The sequence below is a fragment of the Triticum aestivum genome, chromosome 4D (assembly GCF_018294505.1).
Source record: "Triticum aestivum cultivar Chinese Spring chromosome 4D, IWGSC CS RefSeq v2.1, whole genome shotgun sequence".
In the NCBI taxonomy this organism is placed as follows: domain Eukaryota; kingdom Viridiplantae; phylum Streptophyta; class Magnoliopsida; order Poales; family Poaceae; genus Triticum; species Triticum aestivum.
The window spans coordinates 98,865,917-98,889,313 of record NC_057805.1 but is presented as its reverse complement, the minus strand read 5'-3'; the positions used below and the strand labels follow the sequence as shown (position 1 = coordinate 98,889,313).

Genomic DNA, 23,397 nt, shown 5'->3' with positions numbered 1-23,397 from the left:
CCCCTTTAACACGTCGGGTTGCAAGTATTTGTTCTTTGTGTGCAGGTACCATTTACGTTGTGTTGCGTGATTCTCCTACTGGTTCGGTAACCTTGGTCTCATCACTTAGGGAAATACCTATGTTGTTGTGCTGCATCATCCCTTCCTCTTTGGGGAACTACCGATGTAGTTCAAGCCGCATCAGGCTTCTCTCTTGAACATAGCATACGGTGGGTAAACAAACTACTGTGGGCAATTGATAGAAAAGCGAATAATCATGATGATGTTCAAGGAAATGATCATGTATATAGGCATCACGTCCGAGACAAGTAGACCGACTCCTCCCTTGGCGGTTAATTGCAAGGATCAAATCTCATAGTGATAGATAGATAAACAAAAACACAAAATAAAATAAAGTAAATAAAATTGCAGCAAGGTATTTTTGGATTTTAATATATGATAAAGATAGACCCGGGGGCCATAGTTTTCACCAGAGGCTTCTCTCTTGAACATAGCATACGGTGGGTAAACAAACTACTGTGGGCAATTGATAGAAAAGCGAATAATCATGACGATGTCCAAGGCAATGATCATGTATATAGGCATCACGCCCGAGACAAGTAGAGTGACTCCTGCCTGCATCTGCTACTATTACTCCACACATCGACCGCTATCCAGCATGCATCTAGAGTATTAAGTTCATAAAGAACGGAGTAACGCCTTAAGCAAGATGGCATGATGTAGACAAAGTAAACTCAATCAATATGAATAAACCCCATCATTTTATCCTTAGTGTCAATGATCCAAATACGTGTAATGTCCCCTTCTGTCACTGGGATTGAGCACCGCAAGATCGAACCCATCACAAAGCACCTCTCCCATTGCATGACAAATCAATCTAGTTGTCCAAACCAAATCAATAGATCGTATAGAAATATAAAGCTATAACAATCATGCATAAAAGAGTTCAGAGAAGACTCAAATAATATTCATGGATAAACCAATCATAAACCCACAATTCATTTGATCCCAACAAACACACGGCAAAAAGGATTACATCGAACAGAACTCCAAGAACATCGAGGAGAACATTGTATTGAAGATCAAAGAGAGAGAACAAGTCATCTAGCTACTAGCTATGGACCCGTAGGTCTGTGGTAAACTACTCACACATCATCGGAGGGGCAGCAAGGTTGATGTGGAAGCCCTTCGTGATCAATTCCCCCTCAGGCGGAGTGCCGGAAAAGGCCTCCGGATGGGATCTCGCGAGAACAGAAGCTTGTGGCGACGGAAAAAGTATTTTGGGTGGCTCTCTGTTGGTTTCCCGATTTTAGAGAATTTATAGAGCTAGAATTAGGTCAAACAGAGGAACAAGGGGCCCATGAGGCACCAGGGCGCGCCTACCTGGTGGCTCGTGGCCCACTCCTTCGCCTTCTGGTCTCCTCACGAAGCTTCTAGTGTCTCTTATGTCCAGGAAAAAATCGTCAAAAAGTTTCATGGCATTTGGACTTCGTTTGGCATTGATTTCCTGGAAAACCAAAAACAGGCAAAAGAATAGCAACTGGCACTTGGTACTAAGTTAATAGGTTAGTCCTAAAAAATGATATATAATTGCATAATAAACATCCAAAATTGATATTATAATAGCATGAAACAATAAAAAAAATTATAGATGCGTTGGAGACGTATCAAATAGTTGCATGCATGTCACGCGAGAAGGGAGAGGCCATAAACATGCTCCCGCGCCACCAAACGGAATGACCAAAGGGCCATCTGAAGCCACCAAAGAGCCCTTCGGAGCAGGAAAGACGGCAACCAGCTACACATCCATGCGAGAGGAAAAAGGCCAGAGACATGCTCCAGCAACGCCAGGCAGAACATGCAAAGGGGCATCTAGAGGCAACAAATAGCCCATAAGAGTAGGCAATCCAACAGTCGTATGCAGTTCCTTGCGAGATGGTAGAAGGCGGGGATCTGGAGCAGGCAAGCAAACAACTGGCTTCACATCCATGCAAAAAGGAAAAGGCTGGAGATGCGCTTGAGCGTGGCCAAAAGCCAGATACCCCCGCAATTCCATGAACACTCAAATGTTCAAGGAAGCAAATTCAAATAGACAAAGGGAAGCACAAGGCAAAAAGGCAAGGTCAACAAAGTGCACTTACCTCCTTGACCTATCAAGGGAACTAGCAGAGCTTGCTCGGTAGGCAAGGAAACAAACCGGAGCAAGTGATCTGACAGCTGGTTGTAAATCCGTGAGACAAGGAAGAGGCCGTAGACGAGCCGAGCATCGATAACAACCAGCCGCTCCCCTACAATAAACCATCAGCTAAACGATCAAGGAAGCAAATCCAAATGAATAGAGAAAGCGACTGGCTAGAGAGACAAGACGAGCAACATACACAGACACTGAAAGTGCTTAGGTCATCACTCATCGGTCCCACCGAGTGGATTCGTCCGGTCTCACCGAAGCGTTGAAGTTCAAACCTTTTACACTAGTCGGTGCCCCTGAGTTTTTTATCTGGTTCCACCGAGTTGTGCATAAAGGCAGGGGCGGATCCAGACTTAAAATTACCCGGTGTCCATATAGAAGAACACATGCCTACATATCAAACAATTGAATGGCCTACACACTAAGCCAATAAGTGCATGCAAATTGCACCCGGTGCCAGTGACACCGGGTAGCTATACGTAGCTTCGCCCCTGCATAAAGGTATGTAATGGCTAGATCTTTGGTGATGGCTATATATTCCTCCACCCATCACCTACACTCAGAGAGAGCAACCAGGATGAAGCCACCACTTCCCATATCCATTTTCTGAGAGAGAACCACCTACATTTGTGTTGAGATCAAGGCATTCCACTCCAACCATTTGATCCTTGATTTCTAGCCCCCTCAAGTTGCTTTCCACTCCAATCCTTCTCCCACCATCATGCCAAATTTGTGAGAGAGTGACTGAGTGTTGAGGAGACCATCTTTTGAAGAACAAAAGCAAGAAGTTCATCATCAACAACAACATCTATTACCTTTTGAAGAGTGGTGTCTCCTAGATTGGTTAGGTGTCACTTGTGAGCCTCCAAATCATGAGCTGAACCAAGGAGTTTGTAAGGGCAAGGAGATCGCCTACTTCGTAAAGATCTACCCCGAGTGAGGCTAGTCCTTCATGGGCGTAAGCCATGATGGAATAGATAAGGTTTTTTCTTCATGGACCCTTCGTGGGTGGAGCCCTCTGTGGACTCGCGCAGCCGTTACCCTTCGTGGATTGAAGTCTCCATCAACGTGGATGTAGGATAGCACCACCTATCGGAACCACGCCAAAAATCTCCGTGTCTTCATTGCATTTGATATCTCCGATCCCCTCCTTTACGTTCATATGCAAAGTATTTACTTTCCACTGCCTACTATCTAGACTTGCATGTGTAGGGTGTTGCTTGACTTGTGTGAATCGCTAAAACTTGCTAAGAACTAAAATTGGAAAAAGGCTAGGTTTTTATTTGGTCAAGTAGTCTAATCACCCCCTCTAGACCTACTTACGATATAAGGCGCAGACAAGGAGAAAACATACAAACCTTAGCAAGACCAACGCGAGTGCAATCATAGCCTCTCCCACGCACTGGCAGACGTGCGGCTGCATGTTGTCATGTCGGAGAGTATCTGCATGGAAGTCGCTCCCTTCGCGCTGCACCTCGCCCAACAGGAGACCATCGGCTTAATCACCTCAACCAGCTGGCAGGACGACCAGGACGACCGACGAAAGAGCTCAGAGACCCCTCGTCCATTGCAATTAGAGAAGAGCCAAACGAGAGGAAGCCACGATGCTTTGGCAGATGTGAGACGGCGGGGAAGGAAGGAGCTACGACACGAAGATAACCCCCGTGTGTTGAACCGACATGAAGCACATACCGACATGCCCGGCCGGCATGCCCGGCCAATAGACTCACCAATACGAGGCGTCAACCCAACACACTGAAAGACAGAGCCAGCCAATAGCTCGACCGCAAGAAACAACTGATTAAACCAAAGGACATGAGATGAGAGGAACAAAGGAGGGCGGAGAGATGCTAAAATATCCCCACACGCTAAACCGGGATATGAAACACAGACCAACATGTGGGACGAGCGCGAGCAAACCAAAACAAGCAACCCGGACAAAGCAAGCAACCCAAATAATGCCAACGATGATGACAAGCCGGGTAGGCAAACACACCTGGCTGGCATGAGCGAACCAACCCGACAGAGGGAGCTCCACACACTAGCCGATCCTATGGGCGCGACACACGCCTCGCCTGTCGCAACCAAACCAGCGTGACGCAGGGCTTCCCCTCACCGACATGCGGGTCCAGCTGGCACGGCACGCGCCAAACCCGCCACATGATAGCGCCCCTTATCCACCCCGTCATGGACCGTGAGGCGGATCGCCCAGGCGCATGCCGTCCAAGCAAATCAAACGACGCAAAGAGTCCCCAACAGGCCCCCACGGCACACCGCCTAGGAACGGAAAGCACAAAGGCACTCTTTGCCTTTGAAGGCCCCTAGGAGGCAGGTACTTCAGTATTCTTTATAGGAATAATTCCTCCGTTTTGGAATCTTGTGAATAAAAGGGCCTTTAGCACATATGCACTTGCTCTAGACTCAGTATTAGCTTCACTGTGAAAAGATGACAGGCTTTACTGTTGTCATCTAATTTATCCTAGATATCACAAGATAACTCTGGTTTTCACTGCAAATTTTAGAACGTCTCTCATAGAAATGTTAAATAAGCCAGAATGCATGCAGATTAAACAAAATTTGCAGGATCATCTTCCATCACTGAGATGAACACAAAAAGGGGTAAAACAGAAATTCCTGGATAAGATGCACCGAGGCAGATAATGCCAGCAGCTCCAGCTAGCGGGCAAGTGACCTACAAGTCTACAACAAACCTGATGATCTCTCACCCTCAGACTGCAAGGATAAGAACGAATCAGATCGGCCAGCGACGCAATGCCCGCTCTCACTGAATTCACGCCGCATTTTGCATTAAATCCACAAGAGATACTACGCCACTCAAAATCATCAGGTGAGCGCAACATAACATGTGAGGATATCACTAAATAAAAAGGCTATGTTTCGTTTTGGCGCAAGGGAATACAATCTGGTCCAACATATCTCCTCAACTCCCTAAACTAGAAGGTGGGAGGCAAGGGAAGGGAGCCTTGGCTCAGGCAATGTCATTTTGTAGGTTCCATGCTGTCTCTTTTTTGATCGAACGACCAAACTGACTGCATATCAGGATTAGTTGGAAATAAGCCAGCATGCGCTCCAGTTGGTGAGTGGATTTGACTTACTCCCTGAGGTCCATTCAGCACCAGTTCCTCCCTGCATTAATTAGTCATAACAAGGCATGAGATTCTATTTTATAAACAAGCATAACGCTCCTAATAATCCGATGACACAGGTAAACAACTAAATGGCCCTAATATTTTTTACTAGTAGTTTTAAGATAATTTTCTCGGCATTAGAGTTCTTACAAGGATCAAAGTGAACATTATCTACCACAAGACAAATAGCCTCACATTCAAGCGAAGAACAGAACACCACAGTTAAGAAAAAAATAATCTCCAGGTACTGTGAAGTGATGGTGAATGATTAACTTAAACACCTATATGTAACCTGGTCGATGCAGACAACCTTCATCAGACCTAGTAAATATTGATGGTTTGTGTATATCTGTAACTCTCATCACAGTGAATATTGCTCTATGGGCTCAAAATCGAATACACAAGATACTTGTCCAAGCTAAGTTACATAACTAAATCCAGTAAGCATAAATTAATATATACCCTAGAAATAGCGCTATTTCAAAACTGTGTTGTTCCCAGAGGGATGCCATTAGCCACCTTTGTACCAACCCAACAGCATTGCTACTCTGACCTCCAGAAAACCAACACGGTAAGAGAAGGAGCAATTTTCAACACAACGAAAAACCAGATGAACAAAATGATGATTTTCTCATCCCTGGCCCCGAAAATCTGAGCTGAAAAGTTTGCACACAGAAACTAGTTTAACATGAAAGACAACTACAGATTGCCAAAGATTCTGAATTGATATCCATAATAAGTTCTTAATACCAGCCATATACACAGGTATAAAAGCTAGCTTCGCCGAATTGGAGTTATCGTTGGCTAACGGACTCGAGAATGGAACCAAGTCTGTTAGACATTAGACCAGTTGCACCATCCCTACCAAGTACACTAGCATGACCGAATTGATCTAGTTAAGCTAAGATTATACTCATTTTGTGTTTCTAGAAGTCGCCTCCACAACCATTTTTTTTTTACAAGAAAGGCATGTCTCACCAATGCAAGCGGGGAAACAAAACAAGATATCAAGTTCAAAGATGCCTCACCCGTAAAAAAAAAAAAGTTCAAAGATGCCTCACTCACAAGTCACAACAAGGCCAACATGTAAGAAGGTAACTAACTACGACTAGTGAATTGCAATGTATAAGAAAACAAAAGACACCCAGAATGTCAAAAGCTATATGCTAGCAAACTATCAATTCTTGAAGGTCACGGAATAAATCCACAATGAAATATATAAACAACAATCCGCAAGCCATCATTCACAAGTTCAAAGGTTGTGGCACTGTACAATCTAAAGCAAATGAATGATTCATTTCATTTGGTTGATACCCAATTTCATGAGATATTAACATGTCCTAACTTCTAAAGTGAGCATATTGTCGTGATCCATTATATGTAAGGAATATGTAATCCTTACATGAGGTACGCATAAAGTAAACCCAAACTACATGATACCAGATCCTTTGCAAAATTTATGGCATGTTTTGACTGCCCAAAAATGAGTTACACACAAATTTCTTGTAGAATCCTTTGTTAGTGGTTAAATCACAATCATAAGAAAGGTCTTTGATAGATGAATCCAGTAATATCCATTTGTGTAAAATAGCATATGACCATATGAATTATTGGATTAATTCTTCCTCAAAGCTGGTAGTCAAAATACGCCTTCCATCTTGCAACAGAGGAATTATCAAACACAATTTTATATATATACATATTTACTTGCAACAAGCCAACAAACAAAACTGTCGTACAAGACACAGAAATGCACATGCTGAAGTTTTAAGCCAAAAGACACTGAATCATTCACTGAGCACAGTAACCAAGCATCATCTATCCACTCCACTTCACAACTTTTCATTCAAAGTACAAAGACTTGATGGCTGGCAGGCACTTCAGTAAACAGTATTTTATTTACAATTTGTGCTACTAGCCTACTACGCTGAAAAAAGAATTACTGCCAAGTCTCTTCAAATAAATGGAAATAATATTTCTGATCTACAATAGATTTGAAAGTAGTCTTGACTAACAAGTACATATAATATGCTGTGTCATGTTCAGGGTTAAGACTTAAGAGTTGGACTAGGGCCTAACCTGCCAAACACCCTGGGGTTACAGAGGGTCAAGTTAATCCAGGTCAAAAGCCGTCTAACCCCCTTAACCTGGGATTCAACTAAGGCATCAAAATGATCAAATAGACTGACCAACATGAAATCAACTCTTGTAAATTCTATTTTCCTACTAGAAACCCAGCTAACCGATCAAATTGCATGACTGATTCGTCACACAAGAAAAAACACCGAATTGCATGTAAAGCAACATATTTCGTTATTTCTGATGCACAAGATTTATACAAAATTTCACCCAAACTGTAAAATTTACTGGTGCTTATCTTAGTTCAGACCAAAAGATCTTCCACATATTTTTTACAACACAAGATGACACTCAGACTTGGTTGCACTGCATACCGAGCAATGCCTTTTACTTCTAATTGCCTTGGTTATCTATCTGTTCAGTAAATATAACAAAAATGTCTGGGATGAAAACTATAAAATAAACTGCAACAGTTACACACACAAACACGGGCATATATATAAACTCTGTAAATGTCCATATGAGAGTATCAATATCATATGAGTTTTCAGCACTTGGATTCTTATATATACTGATACATAAAGCTATACTCAGTAGTGAACCAGACCACCTGAGTCACAATTCACAATCAAGCTAACAATCATTATCAAATGACCGATGATGACACAAGACCTTAATGCGGCAGAAGATTTAGAAGAGAATTAAAGAGAACAACGGGAATGACTTACTTGGACCAAGGATGACCAGGACCAGGTGGCCCAAAGGGGTGTGCACGGGCCACTTTGTTTGGAGATCCGAAACCCAGCTCACTGTGAACAGGAGTTTCTGGAAAATTGTGTGAAAGGAACAGACTCTCTGTATCAAGAGGCAATTGCTGGAAGGGTGATTTCTGCAGCCATAAATCACTGTCATGCAAACCAGCACCGAGGGGGCTCCTTGTTCCGCCATTCAAGTTACTGACACCATGGTTAAACTGATCCTTATTTGGTAAAAGCCACTGCATCTGAGGACCTCGCAGGCCTAAAGTGTCCTGAACCAATGGTGTGCTCCACATTTGCCATGTGCCTTGCTCATCGGTAGCCTCAGGTGTCATCGAACCATCAGGCCCTTTGGAAATAGAAAAATGTGATGGTTTTATAGGCTTTTCTTCAACAGTCCGTGATCTTGACAGGGGAGACTCAATTGGTGACGGCTTAACATGTGGTTCCTTGGCGGCACCACTTAAGGTAAACCTGTTATCCCAGTCTGGAGGGAAGTTGTCTAGGGATTCTGAAACTGGCCCAAGCAATGCAATTGCATCTGGATCATAGCACGGGTCCTCAAACCTCTCCAGTTCTTCCAATACTGTTGTTTCTGCCTCGGCACAGAAGGGCGTGTGCCCAGCTGGAAAATGAGATGGAGGTGTGTTGGGAGGTGCTCCATTTACTAGTGAAAACCCTGTAAAGTGCATTGACTGGCTTATCCTTGGATTGCTGTCCAGAGGAGGATAGTGAGCCAGAAAATTTTGGGCACTGCTTATCTGTGCTCCATTTAGTTCTGGTTGCCCCTTCTTTTCACGAGCTGCAGCAGTAACATCAGGACAAGGAGAAACTGATGTTGAGCGACTAAACAGCTGATGCCATGACTTTTTAGGACCTGTAGGATGTGCCTGCATATTTGGACTAACCTGCATATAGCATAATAAAAACAATTAGATGTAAGATAGCAAATGGATGTAAACACCATATGCTACTTGGTATATCATAAAAATGTACACTAATATAGACATGCCCTTGCTACTTACAGGTTGATGAGAATTACTCCACATATTTCTAGTTTCTCCAGCGGTAGCAGATTTGGCCATTGCTTGTGCAGCTGCAGACTGGGCGTCTCTTTTAACCGTATTACTCTGGTCAGTTGCAGTAACAAGTGGTTTAGTCACCTTGTTAGCTTGAGGAGCAGGGGCCTGAGCACTCCTACCAAAAATGGAACCACCGCTGAAACCTCTGGAAGAAGATAACAAACCTCCAGTCATACGACCAAAATATTTTGTCTTGCTCTGTACTACCTTACTACCCTGAACGTTAGCTTCAAAGTTATGAGGCTTATATCCATCTGCTCCAACTCTACCTGTATCCCGCCTGTCTGGCTCATTCCTTCTATCGAAGTCCCGCTTCCACTCACCCTCTCTGCTTACTCTTCTCTCAATATCCTCGCAATCTGAATTACTCTTGCTTGATCCCTTGTCTTCCTTCCTCCTTCTTTCCTGACGCTTTCGTTCTGCTTCCTTCCTAGCATCCTTCTCCCCGACAGGGGTAGCGCCTTTGGATCGTTCCTCAGCCTCTGCTTTCTCATCCCTCAGCCTTCTACGCTCCTCTACTAGTTTTGCCATCTCTTCCCGCTGCTTCTTTTCCTCCTCCTCCAGCATTTCCCTCTCTAGCCTTGCCAACCTCTTCTCTTCAGCCTTCCTTTTTGCCTTGTCCACTCTGCTCTCCTCAGCCTTCCCTGCATTATCTCCTTTTGTCAACATTTTGCCATCCCGGCCCAAGCCACCACCGTCCCCCGATGACCCAAACCTGAACACTTTCTTCCAGAACCATGCCACGCTCACATAGAAGGTCGAGAACAGCCGCCATGAGAAGCCTGAGTATGAATTATCGGCGGAGCACCGCAGGTCAAGCCAGTAACCTGGGTCGCCTACAGCATTGGCCCAATCCTGACTGCAAGGCCAACCAGTTGGGACCTTCCCTGCAGGGCCAAGGTCAAGCACAGGCCGCTTGGATACGTGGCCACAGTAAGAGCACATGAACTTGCCGCCTCCAGGGTTCTGGTCCCTATATGGGTTGTTGCAGTTGCGGCAGCGGCGTGTGGCGGTCTTGCGGAGCTTCTGGAGCTCGAGAGCGTGGGCACGGCGCTCCTCGCGAAGGCGCGCGGAGCGGCGTGCGCGCCAGAGGGAGAGGCGTGGGAGAAGAATCTCATACCAGAAGAGGGTGAGGAGCAGGACGGAGACACAGGCGAGGCGCGGGGAGGTGACCTCGAAGCGGTAGGCTGTGGGCAGGAGCTGGGAGAGCGCCCAGAGGAGGATGAGCGGGAGGACGAGCCACGGCAGCATGGTGGCGACGCGCCGCGACCACCGTTGCACGGCGCACAGTATACACATTATCCGACCGCCGCCGCCGCCGCCAAAGCCCTCGCCCGGAGCTCGATCGCCAGCGCCTACCTGATGACGATAGACCGGCGCGCGGGTTGCTTGCTAATCCCGTCAGCGACGCGATGCGATGCGGCGGCTTTGAGGGAAAGGGAAAGGGAAAGGAAACCCTCGGACGGAGGGGAAGGAGCGGGCGGAAAGGGAGGGAAAGGCGGCGCTTTCGCGCGGATGCGAGATGCGCGGGGGGAGGGGATCCGCCTTGCTCTAGGAGAGATTGGGAATGGGGGAGGGGTGGAGGAGCTCGAGGTGGGCGGTGGCCATGGCGAAAACCCTAGCTTCTCCTCTCGGATTGTTTAATTTCCTTCGATTTTTTCCCCTTTCTTCTTCTTGGTTTGGTCGGCGGGGAGGGAAGAAGGGGGAAACCGGATAAAGCGTCGCTGCATCAGACGCTGCTCGTGCTCCTCTTTTTCTTTCTCCCAGCCATTTTTTGACTCATTTTCTTTTGTTATTTATATACTCTATATGCTTGCTATTTTGTTCCAGTCCGGTACTTGCATGAAGGCACATGATACCTACATTTTTCTACTCTGATTGAAGTTGGAAATATTTACCACCCTTGCAAGGTATTTAAACATGTTTCTTCTATATGTGTGGTTAGAGTGTTTTAGAGCATCTCCAACGTATTCCCATTAAAAAACTCCTACAATAAATAAGTGGGTTTTTAGAGATAAAATAAATGGTTATTGGAGGTGTCCTAATATTTTAGGGATTTGCAGGTTAGGTGCTTTTAACAGATCATGTACATCTTTTCAATAATTTGTCTATTTTATTTCTCTTTAAACTAGCAGAGAGAAGGCTTGTATTTTGGCTCACTCTGCTTGTGCAACTCATTGGTATAGCTGAGTTGTCAAGCTTAAAATTTTGTATTAGCAATTAACAAGTCATAAAAATACTTACTAGAATGTCCTTTGTCATTCCACTAGATTTGGCATGATCCACTTGAGCCATACAACCTACCCAACGATTACAATATTCTTGAATTGTGCTCCATCAATGTACGAGTGACTTTATGGAGTTGAATCACCCGGGTTCTTCCGTTGTGACACGGTACGCCCTATAACACCTAAGCTCCACGACAACACCTCCAGGTCCCAGGTGGGAGAACGGCGCTAGGTGTCGTCGCTGCTGAGATCCACACGGACAAAGATTTTTATCCGGAACCTAGACATGAAGAGGAGCACCACGACGACGTCTTCAAGAAGATATCGACGCCTGCGAGCGTCGCCGTCATCGGCACAAAGCGCGGAGCTTTCGCTCGGCACCTCCCGCGCCACCACGAGGTCTCTAGGACAAACACGACGAGGTCAGAACTCCAGATCCGGATAGGGGCGATGCCATTGCCAGATAGCATGGTCGAGCCATCCACCGCTCCACCTCTCGCCACCCACACAACCAAGAGGGAAGTCCATCACCGCCGCCATGGAGCCCGTCGAAGAGCCACCCATGCAGACCGCTACCCGGGGCCGTCGCCCTGGCATCCATGTCAAAGACACGACCAACCGCCCACATCACGGTGCAACCACCTCAGTAGGAGGAGTTAAAAGTGTCTCCTTTCACTCCTAGCCCGGCATCAGCCACGGAGTTTGGGTCAACTCCTCACAGTAGGAGGCATCCACACCCGCGTCTCCAGTCAGTCCAGGTGGACCGGGGGAGACACAACCCCATGACCAACGACGGTCGTCGCCGACCACACTCGCACAACGCCGATCTGTCCGACGGGTTAGTGGAATCCCGACCACCACCAGCTACCACCGCACCTGTGAGAAGAGGGATCTCATTGCCCGCAGAAGCATCTTGGACCGCGCCCGCCTTCGCCTACCCGAAGCAGAAGCTCAAACCCACCTCATGCCCCAAGCCGATCCGCCCAAGCATTAGCCCCAGGTCTCAGCTGTCTCCGTTGTGCAGGCATTTGCGTCGCCGGCCCAGACCCAAGAGAAGAGAAGCGCCTACACCACGCGCCCTCAGCCACCAAACAACAGCGGCTGAAGTCGAAGCCACCGCGACCATCTCGCCGACCAGCACCACCACCGCGCGGCCTCGAACAGCCAGCCGCACCACCACCGCCGTCAACTCCCTCCGCCCAAGGGACGCCCGCAGGCTCTGATGTCCACTACGTAACCTTCTTTTTGTAGACGTTGTTGGGCCTCCAAGTGCAGAGGTTTGTAGGACAGTAGCAAATTTCCCTCAAGTGGATGACCTAAGGTTTATCAATCTGTGGGAGGTGTAGGATGAAGATGGTCTCTCTCAAGCAACCCTGCAACCAAATAGCAAAGAGTCTCTTGTGTCCCCAACACACCCAATACAATGGCAAATTGTATAGGTGCACTAGTTCGGCGAAGAGATGGTGATACAAGTGCAATATGGATGGTAGATATAGGTATTTGTAATCTGAAAATATAAAAACAGCAAGGTAACTAATGATAAAAGTGAGCACAAACGGTATTGCAATGCTACGAAACAAGGCCTAGGGTTCATACTTTCACTAGTGCAAGTTCTCTCAACAATAAGAACATAATTGGATCATATAACTACCCCTCAATATGCAACAAAGAGTCACCCCAAAGTCACTAATAGCGGAGAACAAACGAAGAGATTATTGTAGGGTATGAAACCACCTCAAAGTTATTCTTCCGGATCGATCTATCATAGAGTTCGTACTAGAATAACACCTTAAGACACAAATCAATCAAAACCCTAATGTCACCTAGATACTCCAATGTCACCTCAAGTATCCGTGGGTATGATTATACGATATGCATCAAACAATCTCAGATTCATCTATTCAACCAACACATAGAACTTCAAAGAGTGCCCCAAAGTTTCTACCGGAGAGTCAAGACGAAAACGTTTGCCAACCCCTATGCATAAGTTCACGAGCGGAACCCGCAAGTTGATCACCAAAACATACATCAAGTGGATCACGTGATATCCCATTGTCATCACAGATAAGCACATGCAAGACATACATCAAGTGTTCTCAAAACCTTAAAGACTCAATCTGATAAGATAACTTCAAAGGGAAAACTCAATCCATTACAAGAGAGTAGAGGTGGAGAAACATCATAAGATCCAACTATAATAGCAAAGCTCGCGATACATCAAGATCGTACCACCTCAAGAACACGAGAGAGAGAGAGATCAAACACATAGCTACTGGTACATACCCTCAGCCCCAAGGGTGAACTACTCCCTCCTCGTCATGGAGAGCGTCGGGATGATGAAGATGGCCACCGGTGAGGGTTCCCCCCTACGGCAGGGTGCCGGAACAGGGCCCCGATTGGTTTTTGGTGGCTACAGAGGCTTGCGGCGGCGGAACTCCCGATCTATTATGTTCTCCGATGTTTTTAGGGTATATGGACATATATGGGCGAAAGAAGTCGGTAAGGGGAGCCACGAGGGGCCCACGAGGGTGGGGGCGCGCCCAGGGGGTAGGGCGCGCCTCCCTGCCTCGTGGCTTCCTCGAAGCTTCCCTGACGTCTACTCCAAGTCTCCTGGATTGCTTCCGTTCCAAAATAACTCTCCCGGAGGTTTCATTACGTTTGGACTCCGTTTGATATTCCTTTTCTTCGAAACACTGAAATAGGCAAGAAAACAACAATTTGGGCTGGGCCTCCGGTTAATAGGTTAGTCCCAAAAATAATATAAAAGTGTTTTGTAAAGCCCATAAACATCCAAAAAAGATAATATAATAGCATGAATACTTCATAAATTATAGATACGTTGGAGACGTATCAGGCTCCAGCCTGTGCCGCTCGCGGCCCGCACCGCGCACTACCAAGGAGACTGCCGCTCCAGAAGACAAGCGCCATCCCCGGCCACCTCGCGTGCACCACCACCCAGCCACACCCCCAACATTCGCGAACAGAGACACCAGCCACTCCCCGCACCGCGCATTGGCCACTAGAACCAGAGCCGAACAGATCTGGCCAGCAGCCACCCGCACGCCCCCGCCCGGTGATGTCTACTACACAACCTTCTTCTTGTAGACGTTGTTGGGCCTCCAAGTGCAGAGGTTTGTAGGACAGTAGCAAATTTCCCTCAAGTGGATGACCTAAGGTTTATCAATCCGTGGGAGGCGTAGGATGAAGATGGTCTCTCTCAAACAACCCTGCAACCAAATAACAAAAAGTCTCTTATGTCCCCAACACACCCAATACAATGGTAAATTGTATAGGTGCACTAATTCGGCGAAGATATGGTGATACAAGTGCAATATGGATGATAGATATAGGTTTTTGTAATCTGAAAATATAAAAACAGCAAGGTAACTAATGATAAAAGTGAGTGTAAACTGTATTGCAATGCTAGGAAACAAGGCCTAGGGTTCATACTTTCACTAGTGCAAGTTCTCTCAACAATAATAACATAATTAGATCATATAACTGTAGGGGAACGCGATAGAAAACAAAAATTATCCGACCTACGCACCAGCCCAGGACCACTATGGAGACTCCATACATGGTTTGATCTTTTTCGTTACCGACTCGTAGCGCAGCGGGAAGTAGAGTCAATGACGATCGGCGGTGCAGATCCCCGCAGCTAGGATTTACAACCTCCCAACCGCGAGGATGTATACCCTCATCTGCTCCTCAGACATCCCTACGGGAGGCGGTCGAACAGCCCCCCGGGAGGACCTTCGAAACTCGAATGGTCACTCGGACAGCCCTTCGGGAGGACCTTCGAAACTCGGACGGTCACACGGACAGCCCTTCGGGAGGCACTCACGAACTAAGGCCGAAACTACGATCTCTCTACAGAGTTGCACACATACGGTGTCATCTATCCGGCAGGGCTTCGCCGTCCAGAACTAGTTCCTGCCGGAACCCAGACAGCCTTTCGGCTCTACGAAACTATTTCGCTGGGAGGGAGAGAGAAGCCAGATCATGCATGGCACTTGTATGTGAGAAAGAGTGAGTGTGGTGGGCTGCCCCTCCACCTCTATTTATAGGAAATCCCAAGGGGTAGGGTAGTTTAATACAAAAACCCAAAATGCACATGAATGAAGTCCTTCCTCAAGGGCATAAGAGTGAAACCAAGGAACAAGAGGGGCTCCAAGGTGGATCCCCAAGTGTGGTCGGCCACACCCCTTGGGGGCCCCCATGAGGGCTTCCCAATCCATCCATGTCATCCCTAGATCTTTTGGGCAAAGCCCCAAAAGGTGGCTTTCCATAAAATATCCCAAAAAGCACTTTCACTATTCACGACGACATTTTTCAGCGTCCGTTCAAACTGAAAATAATTTATGTGGGCTTAGAACATTTCTAGTACCCACCATAATAATTTTCAACGCGTTCTGGAACAATTCCAGTTTAGTGATTTTCATGTGCGAAAAAGCATCTGAACCGGTTCCTGCAGCTCCGGAACATTTCCGGTTTTTATTTCTGAAAATTCCAAAAGGTTTCCAGAATGATTCTGGCACCCTCCAAGAATTATCAGGCATGTGCCGGAACCATTTTGACTTAATGGCATACCCCGAAACAACTATTTCGGTTTCACCGAAACTCATCCGGTGACCTCTCTCTGCGGAACTTTTCCGCTGTCCGAAACTTTTCGGTGTCCGAAACTTTTTCGATGATTTTCTCTCAGACTCCCTGTCTAGTATTCAGCAGATAGATGACCCTTAAGCGTGTGACCCTATAGGTTCGGTGAAGTATAGACATGACCCGGAACCCCTTCCGATCAATGATCAACATTGGAGCCGTGGACACCCATATTGACCCCTATACCCACACGAATGAATATTCGAGTGAACCTCCAGTTTTAGTGAGCTATTCCTGTTGCTTCGCGATATGTCACAAACACCCGAGGTGAGATTTATTGCATGCCCATGGACGAACAATTTGTCCACCATGCAAGTTACCTCGTTACCGGTTTTGTTCTCTTTTCTCGTTTCCATGTTCCGGCGTCCCAGTGATCAAATCACACTGTGTCTGGCCAGACGATGATGGATACCGTAATACCGAGAGGGCCCGACAATATCTTTCCATCGTCGGAGGAGCGAATCCCAATCTTGAGCTATCAAGTTACTTGACACACTTTTCCATGAACCCGTAAGCCGCCGTAATAGCCACCCATTTACGGATGACGTTTAACAAACCCCAAAGTTCATGAAGCAAGCATGAAGAAATTCGATACTCTCATGGTCTAAGGAATCATGCAAACGTTAACCATTTTTGTGTTATGTACCATTAACTTGTGACGAATGAATCTCTTAGCATAACATCATGCCGGGTCGATTCAACACAACTGTTCTCTTAACATTGTGCCCTCAAGGTTGCTGACATAGGCATGCCCATGATCAGGAAAATAGAACCATCATGCAATACTTGATCTAGTCTTAGAGGCCAGACTAGGAATACATTTTACCGTTTATTATTCCACACGTGCATATGAGTCTTCCTCCGAGCCTCGTGGTTATTGCAGACTCGAGAACCATAGCAGTTATAGCATGGAACATAAACATAATTATGAACATGGAGATAAGTAATAGCATTTATTATTGCCTCTAGGGCATATCTCCTATAATAACAATCCCTCAACATGCAACAAAGAGTCACTCCAAAGTCACTAATAGAGGAGAACAAACGAAAAGATTATGGTAGGGTACGAAACCACCTCAAAGTTATTCTTTCCAATCGATCTATTTAAGAGTTCATACTAGAATAACACCTTAAGACACAAATCAACCAAAACCCTAATGTCACCTAGATACTCCAATGTCACCTCAAGTATCTGTGGGTATGATTATACGATATGCATCACACAATCTCAGATTCATCTATTCAAACCAAAACAAAGTACTTCAAAGAGTGCCCCAAAGTTTCTACCGGAGAGTCAAGACGAAAACGTGTGCCAACCCTATGCATAAGTTCACGAGGTTACGAAACTCGCAAGTTGATCACCAAAACATACATCAAGTGAATCACGTGATATCCCATTGTCACCACAGATAATCACATGTAAGACATACATCAAGTGTTCTCAAATCCTTAAAGACTCAATCCGATAAGATAACTTCAAAGGGAAAACTCAATCCATCACAAGAGAGTAGAGGGGAGAAACATAATAAGATCCAACTATAATAGCAAAGCTCGCGATACATCAAGATCGTGCCAAATCAAGAACACGAGAGAGAGAGGTCAAACACATAGCTACTGGTACATACCCTCAGCCCCGAGGGTGAACTACTCCCTCCTCGTCATGGAGAGCGCCGGGACGATGAAGATGGCCACCTGAAAGTGCAAGTATCACTTAGATTATATTTTGGTGTGATGACAATGTGGTTAGTGGAACTAATGTTGGTTGCTAAAGTTTATCTCAGGACTTTGGTTCCAAGGTGTCCATTGATGGAGGTGTGCGACCCCACAGTCCAAAAAGATCAAAGGTGTGGTTACCGGTGACTCGAAGGTTTTTCGTTTTGGTTCGATTTGAGTCGTAGGTAAAACCGCACTATCAAGAGGGGTCTTCGTGGATTTAGTGTCGTGTGGGAATGCCTCCAAGACAGATACACCAGCCCTCCTGCACCTCCTCAGATATTCCACTTATTGTGTGCTTTGCCGTGGTGTCCTGTGATGTTTCATCAGAAATCTTCTGGACACCCCGTGTGCACGGGGTCTCTGACCCCCGTGCGCACGGGGTAGTCAGAATATTTCGGGACACCCCGTGCGCACGGGGTCTCTGACCCCCGTGCGCACGGGGTACCTCGAAACTCACTGGACACCCCGTGCGCACGGGGCTGACTTGGCCCGTGCGCGCGGGGTCCAACGGGCAGAAATCCCCTCCCGGCCAAGAACACTATATAAGCCCCCTTCTTCCTCCTCCATCCCTCAACCCTAATGTCTTGTTGAGCTCCTCCATTGCTACACCCCATTTTGCTCACTACTCTCAATCCCTCCACCCAATCTTGTTGAAACTTTGGGGATTGGGAGAGCAAGGCCCGATCTACACTTTGACCAAACCAAATCGCGTTCCCCGCAACATTCATCCACCATGACTTGTTACTCTTGGAGCTTGGGCTCCTAGGCGGTTAGAGGTTCCTCCGGAAGCTTCCTTGCTTGTGGTGTGCTCCGGAGAAGTTTGTAAAGGTGTAGTGGTCGCCTTCAAGACCAACCCCGAGTGATTCGAGGCTCATCCGTTGGGGGTGACTCGAAGGAGATTACGGTGAGCCTTCGGTGGCGTTCCGCAAGCTTTGGCTCCGGCACCGCTCCAAACGGAGAGTAGCTCTTCCCCAAGGAAGAGTGAACTTCGGGATAAAATCCGCGTCCTCGTCTCACTTGTGGTTAATCCTTTCCCGCACTTTACTTAGCCTTGTATGCTTGTTGGCTTGCTAATTAGTTTGTTGCCTAGCATATTTAGCTTAGAGCTTGCTTGTCATATAGGTTGTGTTCACCTAGTTGCATATCTAGTGAACCCTTTTTATCCGCTAAGCCTTAAAATTGACAAGAAAGAGTAAAATTTGTAGTCTAACCCCCCCTCTAGTCGATTGTATCGATCCTTTCAATTGGTATCAGAGCCTCGTGCTCTAATATAAGGTTTTACAACCTTAGAGGATATGGTCGATCTAGGGAATGAGGGAGGTGACGCACCACTTGCGGAGGATGATCAAAACCTACCCCCCGCCGCGGCCGACGCACTTGTTGCTCCGGCCGTTGCTCCCGTGGCCCCCATTAACCCGGGGGCCCCGTTGACCGCGGCCGATATTCTTTCAATGTTTGCGGACCTCAAAACTGCTATGTTGAAAGAAGTTCGCTCCTCGGTCAAGGAGGAAATTGATGCTCGCTTAAAGCCCTCGACATCCGCCTCAAACTCATTTGATCCAAATGCGGTTCATGATGCGGATGATTCGAGAGAACCTCTTGCATCCCCGGCTCGCACTCAAGTTCCCAAGTACAATTCCGTGGAACCCTTTTACTCACCACAACCCTTGCAGCACCCTCGCATTAATCCTGTGGGGCCTCCGCCCCCTGTGAAAGCTAACGCGTTTGCTAAGTGGAAGCTAGATATGGAGTCTCATATTCGCAGTGCATCTACACAACTATGGTGGATTGTGGTCAACGGTTTCAACCCCAAGGATCCCATGAATCTCACTCCAAGAGAAGCGGTTGATGATCAACTCAATGCTACCGCCCACAACATGTTGCGCACCACGGTGACCGATGACTATAGTGACTCCATTGCTCTACTCAAGACCGCCAAGGAAATTTGGGATTGCCTTGAGGAGGCCCTCGAAGGTGATGAAGCAATTCGAAGATCTCGGTTGGCTTTGCTCAAGCAAGAAGTCAACCTATTTGTGAGAAATGAGGGTGAGTCCGCGGAAGAGGTATATCGAAGGTTGAAGTCTCTTGTGCTCAATTTGAGAACCTTTGGGTGCACTTGGGCAAATGATGATTTCATTAAGGACAAGTTCATTGATGCTATGGTTCTCACGGAACATACCATGGTGATGATGATACATCAACGCCCGGATTATCAAAAGTTGACCGCGGCACAAGTTGTATCCACTTTCTCAATCATGTTCTTTTGGAGACCAAGTCCAAGAAGACCTTTGCCATAGCTCAAGCCACCAAGAACTCAAATCTTGCATTGAAGGCCAAGAAAGTAGTTGCCCAACCCTCAAGGGATGAAGAAGTTGTTGAAGAGACTTGTGAGGAAGATGTTGACACCTCATGCCCGGCAAATGACTTTGCAGAAGACTTGGCTCTCTTGGTCAAGAAATATTCCGGGAACATGGCAAACAAAGGGAAGAATCTGCAAGGAAGATCGTTTGGACGAAGAAAATGCTACAATTGTGATAGCCCAAGACATTTTGTGCACGATTGTCCTTATGAGAGACGTGAAGACAAGTCCGAGAAGCTTGTGCTCAAGAAGAAGAAGTTCACCAAGTTTTCCAAGAGGAAAGATGACAAGGCTCTTGTTCATGAGGAGTACATGTCCGGAGATGAAGATGACGGTGATGATGAGCACGTGGGCACGGCCGCCATTGCCATGCATGCCACTACCTCCTCCTCCACCACCGGCCTCTTCGACTCTCCCAACGAGGACAAGCCGTTCACTCATCATTGCCTCATGGCCAAAGAGGTAAAAACAAAGTCCAAATCTCTAAAACCCTTCATCCACACTCCCAATGTTTCATGTGAGATAGTGGAGGATGAGTGTGATGATGGTGTGGATAATGATGAGGAATCCTTGATGGCTTTCATGAAAACTCTTCATGGTGAAGCTCGTGCTCGTTTTAGCGATCTCCTTAAATCACTCGCCGAACGCAATGATTTTATTGAGAACGTTGAAAACCTCCTCATAGAGGAAAAAGAGAGAGTCGAACTCCTTGAGCATGAGCTACATGAAGAGAGTGTCATGAGAGCATCACTTGAGGAAGCCTTGTCTTCTCATAAAATTGACTTCGTTAAAACCGATGATGCGTTGCAACTTGCTCTTGAGAACAAATATGCCCTTAAAGTAAGGGTTGAAAAGCTTCTAGTTGATCACACGAGACTTGTTGAGAAACATGAGCTCCTTGTGACTAGTTCCAAGGTTGTCAAAGGTGACCTCATTGCCCTCACCGAGTCTTATGCTCAACTTAAAGCTACAACCATTAAGGCTCTTACTTCCGTCCCTCATATTTATTTAAATGATGAATCTTGTACGGCTAACTTTGATCATGATTGCACCTCTCTCCGAGAGGAGAATAAGAAGTTAAAAGCCCAAATTGAGAAAGGGCTTGTGTCGTGCATTCAAGGGGAGAAAAACCTCAATGACCTCTTGAGCAACCAAAAGGAGTGTGTTGCCAAGGAGGGAATTGGGTTTGACCCCTCTTCTAAGAAGAAGAAGACCAAGAAGAAGAGCCACAAGAAGAAGATCGGTCCTACTCCTCCTCCCCAACAAAAGATAGCATTTGTTCATGAAGGACACAAGGAGAATGAGAAGGAAAAAGGGAATGTTGGGGATGGCAAGGTCACTAGGGACAAGGCCATTCCCAAAGAGTTTGCCGGCAAGAACAACCCATCTTATGTCCTCATGAGAGGAGATGATGGTTATACCTTTGCTAAATTTGTTGGCACTAACTATGATGATTATGCTTGGACTATTTGGGTTCCTAAGACCCTTGTTGCTAACTCTCTAGGACCCATTGCAAAATGGGGACCTAAAATCAAAGCTTGATTCTTGTAGGAATATACCTCCAGTGGAACACAATGGGTGATCGATAGTGGTTGCACCAATCATATGACCGGAGAGAGGGAGATGCTTGTGGAGTTCATTGATTCGCTCAAGGCCACTTCAAACATCTCTTTTGGTGACAATAGCAAGGGCAAGGTATTGGGTTTGGGCAAGGTGGTAACCTCTAGTGATGCACCACTTAAGAATGTCATGCTTGTTCAATCCCTTCACTACAATTTACTTTCTACGATCCAATTGGCACGTGCCGGTTATGATTCTCATTTCGGTGAATTTCATGTGACCGTCTTTAAGAGAAGCAATCTCAAAGTGGTCTTTGTTGGGCATGTTGAAGACAACCTTTACGTGGTTGATTTCTCAAATGAGAAAACTTATCTTGCAACATGTCTAATGGCCAAGGCCGACGTGGGGTGGCTTTGGCACCGTCGGCTAGCACACGTTGGCATGAGAAATTTACAAGCTCTCTTAAAGGGGGAGCACATCCTTGGACTAACCAATGTGTCTTTTGCCAAAGATCGTCCTTGTAGTGCTTGCATTGCCGGAAAACTTCATGAAAAAGCTCATAAGGTGACGACTATCATTACCACTTTGAGGCCTCTCGAGCTCATTCACTTGGATCTCTTTGGGCCTCCATCTTATGATAGTTTGGGAGGGAGGAGGTATTGCCTTGTCATTGTCGATTACTATACAAGATATACATGGGTGTTCTTTCTCAAGACTAAAGATGAAACTCAAGACACCTTCATCAACTTTGCCAAAGAAGCTCAACGTCAACATAATTGTGAGATCAAGGCAATTCGAAGTGACAACGACACCGAGTTCAAAAATTACACTATGAACGAGTTCTTGAGCGATGAGGGGATCAAGCATCAATATGCCGCGCCATACACTCCCGAACAAAATGGTGTTGCGGAAAGGAAGAACCGGACTCTCATTGAGATGGCAAGGACCATGCTTAACGAGTACAAGTCTCCATACAAGCTTTGGGCCGAAGCCATCAACACCGCGTGCCATGCTACAAACCGGCTTTATCTTCGTAAGCTCAAGAACAAGACTCCCTACGAACTCCTAATCGGGAGAAAGCCTAACGTCAAATACTTTCGAGTATTCGGTTGTAAGTGTTTCATTCTAAATAAGAAATCCCGTTTAGCTAAGTTTGCGCCTAAAACTTATGAGGGCATATTTGTTGGATATGCATCAAACTCTCATGCTTACCGTGTTCTCAACAAATCCACCGGATGTATTGAGGAAACGGTAAATGTGGAGTTTGATGAAGATAACGGTTCCCGTGCGGAGCAAATTGTTCCTAGTGTTGTAGGTGATGTGGCTCCTTCACAAGCTATAAGGACTATGGGGATAGGCCACATCGTCCACAAGAAACACCCCAAGTCCAAGTAGAAGAAGAAGGAGTAAGAGCCCCTCTTGTGGATTCTCCACAAGGGAAGTCATCACCGCCACCACAAGGTCAAGATGCTATGGGAAATCACGAACCTATCCAAGAACAAGATCAAGTCCCTCATGTTCCCGAGCAAGATCAAGGGCAAGCTCAACCAAATGGCGAAGAACAAATCCGTGAGGCCCAAGGTCAAGCTCTTGATCAAGATCAATCCCAACCTCAAGTG

The 23,397-nt window shown here is 46.3% G+C and overlaps 1 protein-coding gene across 1 annotated transcript; it reads right to left on the bottom strand.

The window, feature by feature from the left end:
• Window positions 1-5,037: 5,037 nt before the first annotated feature.
• On the bottom strand, window positions 5,038-10,966 carry LOC123096480 (stress response protein nst1). The gene is made up of 3 exons (XM_044518222.1): window positions 9,200-10,966; window positions 8,145-9,082; window positions 5,038-5,335 (listed from the first exon to the last, which is right to left on the bottom strand). Exons 1-3 carry the CDS (start codon window positions 10,553-10,555, stop codon window positions 5,188-5,190), a joined length of 2,442 nt encoding a protein of 813 aa, XP_044374157.1. The 5' UTR covers window positions 10,556-10,966; the 3' UTR covers window positions 5,038-5,187.
• Between the last annotated feature and the right edge of the window lie 12,431 nt (window positions 10,967-23,397).

Excerpts from the sequence above, each read along its gene's own strand:
- LOC123096480 (XM_044518222.1), bottom strand. The coding sequence starts at position 10,555 with ATGTGTATACTGTGCGCCGTGCAACGGTGGTCGCGGCGCGTCGCCACC. Across the intron at positions 9,083-9,199 it reads GGAGTAATTCTCATCAACCT|GTTAGTCCAAATATGCAGGC; the intron begins GTAAGTAGCAAG and ends TGCTATATGCAG. Across the intron at positions 5,336-8,144 it reads CCTGGTCATCCTTGGTCCAA|GGAGGAACTGGTGCTGAATG; the intron begins GTAAGTCATTCC and ends TAATTAATGCAG.